The 6828-nt window shown below is 40.7% G+C and overlaps 1 protein-coding gene across 7 annotated transcripts in view; it reads left to right on the top strand.

The window, feature by feature from the left end:
- The first annotated feature begins 14 nt into the window (after nucleotides 1-14).
- Nucleotides 15-6828, top strand: part of LOC109475667 (DNA polymerase nu-like) — a 14939-nt gene continuing 8125 nt past the window's right edge. For 4 of the 7 annotated variants that reach the window (XR_002140561.1, XM_019776425.1, XM_019776428.1 and 1 more), the window contains exons 1-12: nucleotides 15-753; nucleotides 892-1049; nucleotides 1578-3411; nucleotides 3656-3809; nucleotides 4051-4248; nucleotides 4893-5035; nucleotides 5203-5309; nucleotides 5422-5546; nucleotides 5801-5881; nucleotides 5987-6047; nucleotides 6244-6308; nucleotides 6673-6756. Coding sequence is in view for 6 of the 7 variants with exons in the window: in XM_019776425.1 (XP_019631984.1) it covers nucleotides 932-1049; nucleotides 1578-3411; nucleotides 3656-3809; nucleotides 4051-4248; nucleotides 4893-5035; nucleotides 5203-5309; nucleotides 5422-5546; nucleotides 5801-5881; nucleotides 5987-6047; nucleotides 6244-6308; nucleotides 6673-6756 (2970 nt within the window). In the remaining variant the exon portion in view is untranslated. Of the gene's footprint in view, nucleotides 754-891; nucleotides 1050-1577; nucleotides 3412-3655; nucleotides 3810-4050; nucleotides 4249-4271; nucleotides 4306-4892; nucleotides 5036-5202; nucleotides 5310-5421; nucleotides 5547-5800; nucleotides 5882-5986; nucleotides 6048-6243; nucleotides 6309-6672; nucleotides 6757-6828 lie in introns of those variants that run through there. The other 3 variants (XM_019776427.1, XM_019776429.1, XM_019776431.1) reach the window with 3 other exon arrangements.

Raw genomic sequence — 6828 nt, forward strand, 5'->3', positions numbered from 1 at the left:
CTTGAACTGTACTGTACTGGTCTCCAAACCAAGCCTCCACAGTACTTCACAACAACGCTCAGAACCCTAATCTTGTAGAGCGGATTAAACATCGCTAAACGGATTAAACATCACTTAAAGGTAAGAAAGGGAAAATGCTCGTATATGTCTGTCTCAAGTAACTTGACCGCACAGACACCGGCCCGGTGAGGTGGGCACATGGCCTCGCCCCCGACATCAGGACGCCACGTTTCCGCCGGCGATATTGGCATGTCTGTACCTCTAATACCCTCCACAATGTCCAAAATATATTTCATTGACAGATAGGGCATTACTATTTAGAGACAGAGACTTTAAACACACAGAAATCATCAAAAAGCCATGAGAGCTGCTCACCTATCTGTCGTCCTCACACTTCGGCCGCCATATTCACCTTCACGGCGCATGACAATCATGAGACGAACCAATCACAGCACTCGTTACAAGACTATCCGCTGGTGGGGAGAGTTGCAAGGGCCTGGCGAGCTGAAGCGTGGGGTTATTTAACGTAATTATTGCCCAGACCGCTGACAGAAGTCAGTCAGAATTGTGTTGAAGGATATTAGAAATGAACTGTTGACTGTCTTGTCGTCGATTCAATTAATACTTTCCGACGAAACCAAGTCCCAGAAAGCCGGCCAGATGATGACATCACAGACCAGCCCCCACCGCAGACGAATCACAGACATTGTTACATTCGCTATTGGCTTCAACAAAATGGCGGGAGTTTCGAAGGTGAGCAAAGTGTCGTCTGCAGTCGTCTGTCTTCTTGCACAGAAAATGTGGCAGCAATTGAGACCGAATTAAGTGGTTGTGTAGACATATACCTACATCCAGCAACTGGCTGAGACATCCTTACACTCAACTTTGTAGTGTTCGATTTTAGCAGAGGTCAGCAGGGAGAAAGTGAAATATGCAGAGAATCTGGACCCCTGCCCAGTCACCTCCCGACCCCGCTGAGATTCAGGTCCGATGTCCTGAAGCCAGTATCATCCTGTCGGTCTTGAGGAGAGCCCAAAGGAGACGTCCAGGTGATGAAGGATTTTCAGAATGACACTATTCATGTCCATCCTTTCTATCATGTGCTATTATAATATATGTAATCAATAGCCTGGGTTGAAATACACCTGGCTAATCCTTGGTTCACCACAAAGTTGCACAGAAACTCAATGTTCATACTTCTGTGTAACTACATATATTTCTAGAGTGTTTGCCGGTATTTGATATTTACTTTTTTAGTATTCATAGCATTCTCCAAAGCTGACGGTCCCTTGTTTAATTAAGAAGAGCAGTATGTTAATCACTCAAATACAAAAGTGGTCCATCCTGGTGTAAGTGGATCAAACCTTTTAATACAGCCAGTGTGTATTATGCAGCTTGTGCCTACTGTACAAAACTGGTGTGTAGTGCCTTAAGGTGGTTTACCGGTAATGCAAAACAAACAAAAGGCCATGCACAAATCACAATTCTTTTCACCATACTGGTTATGCACATAGACTTTTTTTCAAAACATCTGTATGATGTTGTCTCAGTGATACATGTGTATATTCATTTTCCAGATGGAAGAGATTACTATAGATGCTTGTACACCAAGAAATTTGGTGCCCCACCAGATGCCTCAGTATCTGGCAGCAGCCAGAGCACCACCGATTTTTCTCAGGCCACTGGCACCCAGATGTCCACATTGATGGAAAGATGTACATCACACGGTCCTTTGATTTCAACTGAACCTAGCTGGAAAGGAATCGGTTACAGTGATACAAAACATAACATCACAGCGATGTCATCAGCTCTTTCCAGTCACATCAGCTCTCAGCCTGAAATACCTGGTCACTTTCCTCAGTCAATTACCCACATTGGTGCACCAATGCGTCTGAATGTAGCTGATGTTATTCCCTCCAGTACATTGCCAAGTGAACTTAGCAATGCTTCAGGGCATGAAGCTCCTGAAACTGATTTGTACCCATTCAATAAATTGGCTGATCACAAATTAAATGGTACTACAGATCATGGTCCACTTTGTGCAAAAGGGGCAAGCAATGCATCACTTTCTCAAGAGGATGAAGCAAGTGAACCATCCCTACTTAGCTCCCAGATCGATCTCTTTCTGAGCCCGTCTTCCACACCGGCTATGGAAGGTAAGATGCCACACCTGACAAATCTGCAGCAAGCTGCAGAAGAGGAGAACTTTTCTGAAACTGCCAGTGTAGAACTGGTAGATGCAGATAGAGAGACAGGAGAATGTAGTCCTCTATTTGAGAGTTCACCCAGTCACTATGACAATGATGACAAGAAAGAAAACAAGACTACCTCTAATACAGATCCTCCACTATTGGGTGATGGTGATTCACAAAGCTCCACAGCTACAGCTAAAGAAAGTATTGGAAGTCAGAAAACTTTGAAGGATGGTGTTGAACCGGTTGAAATGAGATATACAGAAATCTGTGAAGGTCATGAAGGGGATATAATGTCAAAAGAAATACACGATACTAGTATTGACAAACAGCCTATGCAGTTGCAACTCACCAAGGACACTACAATGTCATCAAAACCCATGTTAGAAGAGAGTATGGATATGAGTGAACAGAGTTCATTTTCTCTTGTGAAACAGTCAGAGGGCAACAAAAATATTACAGCACAGTCTCCATCTTCTTTGGAAGGGATAGAGGAAGATCTTTCATTTGACATTGGCTGTTTGGTCGATAGAGATATCATGGAAAATTTTCCTCCAGGAATCTCACAAGAATCACAGTCAACCACTGATCTCCTTTTATGTCAGATGATGCCTCAATCTCAAGACAAAGGTGATATTTCAGAATGTTTACCCAAGGAACAAACCCAACAAACAGGTACGTCTGTCATTGAGGAGCCTGAGACAAAAACAAATGCTGATGCAATCCAGAGAGAAAGAGAGCCAAACATCACTAAAAATCTATCTTCAAGTCCTTGTAAAGTAAAAAACAAGGCTAGGGAACCAAGTGAACGTTTTCGTAAGACTGGAGCTGATAAGAATGAAAACAAATCTCAAGTCAAAGAGAGCAGTACACCAAATTGTTCTCATGACAGGATCCTTGCCCAAGCTCCTGGTTCAGCCATACACAAGAAACTCTTATCATCAACACCCAGCTCATTATCAGTGATAATGATTGGGGACAACAGAAGTGACACACCTGGATTGGATGCATCCTTTACCACAGATTTTGGAAAGAGACAAGATAAAGAGAAAGTTACTCCCAAATCTGTGTCTCTAACTGAGACACCAAAACAGCACAATCAGCGCTGTAAAAATAAACTTTCCACAGACATTCACACTGAGCCATCGATGGAAGGCAAGAGAGCAACACCTGGCTCAGCTATTCAGACGAAGCTACAGTTGTGGACCAAAGCAGACAGGTGATGAATCTCAGGTTTTTCTTAAAGCCTTAGAGATGATAGGTGCATAATATATGTGTTGTGTGTGTTCCTAGTCAAATACTGTATTATGAAGATAGGGCTAGACAAACTTCACTTCATAAATGAAATCTCTATTTGTGAATTGATTTTAAATGTATAGAAATTTCAGATACATGTATAACGAAATCTTACGATTGCATAATTTTGCATATGGCAAACTTGATAAAATCAATATATTCTCTAGATCTGATGCAACTCCACACATCAAAAGGACTTCAAAACCTAGCACCAGTTCAGAGGAACCACCAGCAAAGAGGCAGCTATATTCCGCACCGGCACCACACATCAACAAGAGAACATTCATCGCACCTTTTAAGGGGGAAGGAAAGCAGCCAAAGGTGTGTGAAAAGGTCTAGGCATAGGCAGGGGGCTGTTTGTATGAAATGCCAGGGTCATTTTTGTGGTTTTCAGTTCCTGAAAATGTTTCTAATAGCTAATTCCCATGCCCATAATTTGTTAGTTAAACTGCTAATTGTGACGGATTACTACATGTATTACTCTCATAGTTTCAGGGATAGAGTTTTCCCACAATTTTGGATGAAACCATTAGCCTGAATGTTGCATTCATCTATATTGCAGAAGGAAAAAACACAACAAGCTAAGGAAACCAAGTGTACAATGATAGATGTATCCAGAATATCCCAGTGTGAGAGACAGCAGGCTGTGACTGACATGTTGGGGGTAAGGGAGGTCAGCATGGCCTTGGTGTATGGTGACGGCACATCGCAGCTCAGGGAACCCACCACCAAGGGCATCCCCAAGGACAGCGACAATAAGGTACAACAACAATGTCTTAACATTGTGCCCTCACATTTGCCGGGATATACATGACAGGTATGAATTTCGTTTTACGTCATGCGTATATGTACTATTTCTTTTCCTCAGTAAGAGGGGACCAATGAAGAAAGTCTGTCTCTTGCAAGTAACAAAGACCCATCCTAAAAGAAAATAAAAATACTCATTATAAAAATCTAATGAAGTAGTACTTGTAGTCGTACTAACAGATTGTTTTGGACTGAAATTAAACTCTGCATCATCCACTGCATGTAGTTCTCTGCAAAACAACAAGAAATTACCTTCAGGCATGACTGCCCTACCAATCAACTGTCAAAGTCACTCCCCACCCACCAAGCAATTAGAACAAACAGGGACATAAACACACAACTCAGTCACCCAAAACAATGCTTCTGATCCCAGAAATAATAAACAAGGACCAAAGCATCTGTCAGGGTGCTGAAATGCCTTCCGTTGGAAAGAAAAAGACCTAATAGTATATTTTATATGGTAGATGCTTTCTTACTGGAGTTGCAACAAAATTGTATTTAAAAAAAAACAGTTTTACTATAGCTTTGCTCTTTTATCTGATATGATTTTTTATGCTATGTATGTGTAAAACATAAGGCATGTAATTGTATTTCTAGGCAGTGGGCATTGCTGTTGCTTTTCCCAGACCCTCCTCTGGAGCTGTACAGGCTTGTAGTGGACAAGCCAAGAGAATCAGGCAGCTACAGTTCATGATGTTTCCAGTTAACATGGAGGAGCAGGACTATACAACATACTGCAGGTACAGAATATTCAAAATCCTTGTGATTTACTCAGTAGAATGCTTTTAGTACTGTAGTAAATGATCTGTTGTGTATGTCTTCCAACATTCTTATGCAATTTTGATGTTCTTCAAAGCTGTTAAGTCTAAGCAGGCTGCCATTTTCTAACCATTTCTTTCCCTTTTAGAGAGATGCTGACACAGCTGATGACAAGCAAAGTCAGCAAAGTGTGCTTGGATGCCCAGGAACTGATCCTGACCATGATCTCTCACTTTTCACTGGACATCACCTCAGGTAATGTGCTCTTAAGTAGCATATTATATTACAAGACATTATAAGAGTCAAGCCCATCTGCTTTCCTCCAGTAATTTACAGGTTCTTGATTTGTCTTTTTCCATTGCCCTAGTGTATAACTGGAGCATGGTAGACCCCAAGGTTGCCGGATGGCTGCTGAATCCTGACCACCCTCCCAACACATTCACTGAAGTGGTGAAAATGCTGTGGAAAGATAATCATCAAGAATGTGATCAAGTAGGTGTTGACAGTTAACAATAATATATGATTTGTATAAATTTTGTTTAAAAAAATCACCACTCATTATTCTATTAATACTTAATGCGGCCAGCGACTATATCTATATCTGTTGTTAATTCTGCATTCGGAATTGTTTTGGTTGACTGAGCCCTGATCTTGTGTGTTGCTTTGTGCTGACATAATAGGTTGACAGCACATGGGTGGGTGAAGATTGACAGGCAGAATGACATGGAATCGTGGTTCTGTTTCAGGATGCCGATGCTACTACTCTTCTGTGCCAGGACTTGAGCCAGCTGTTAGATGTAATGGAGCTGCTTAGAAGGAGGCTCATGGTAAATATGGAGTTCTAGACTATGTGTGACTGTGGTATAGTGCATGCAACACTAGTTATTTACTTTTGGAAATAATTATTTCAAACTTAATTATCCCTTTCTTAGGACTGTGACCTACTGGACCTGTACCTCAATGTTGAGATGAAGCTAACACCTATTCTGGCAGGTAGGTATAATTGCCTAGGATTGCCTAGGATCTAGTAATACATGTATGATGGCCAAAAAGTAAGTTTCACCGGTAATATGACTGTTGACCATCTTGCAGTTTACCTGTGGCTTTAGTTTTTATATTTTTGGCAAAGAAATGGTTTATTGATGTTGTGGATGTGTGTTCTGAAATTATTTTATGTTATCCTTACAAGGCATGGAATATCATGGAATCTGTGTCGATCCACAGCGTCTAATCAACATGGGTGACATTTTGAAGGTTTGTTACATAATCTCCATCATGTTTAATGTTTAATAGCCATACAATATAGCTTTTGGATACGGTCTTTATAGCAACTAATAGTAAGATATCTTGGTGATTTGTAGATTAAATTGAAACAAATATTGAAAACATGTGTCTACCAGTTCTTTCTTCTGAAACTGCCATGCTCAAACTTTAACCTGTAGTACTGCTTATGTATGCTAGGTGTCATGCATGTCCAGTTACACAGAATGTTTGAAATTTGTACATAATCATTTGCTAACTGGAAACAATGTGTGTACATGTATTTGTAGTAACCTACAACTTATTACTATACAATATAGTTTTCCTTCTCAAGAAATATTTGATATATCATATATAGAAGAGGATTGGTATGGTGGAGTCTGATGCTTACAAATCAGCTGGTCATCGCTTTCTACTCAGTAGTCATGTGCAGCTGAGAACAGTAAGTGGTATGGATGCAACACGGTTGTGTGATCAATATTTGTTGGTGTTTTTTATATGAATATTGCATTTG

The sequence above is a fragment of the Branchiostoma belcheri genome, unplaced genomic scaffold (assembly GCF_001625305.1).
Source record: "Branchiostoma belcheri isolate BF01 breed outbred unplaced genomic scaffold, Haploidv18h27 scaffold34, whole genome shotgun sequence".
In the NCBI taxonomy this organism is placed as follows: Eukaryota; Metazoa; Chordata; class Leptocardii; order Amphioxiformes; family Branchiostomatidae; genus Branchiostoma; species Branchiostoma belcheri.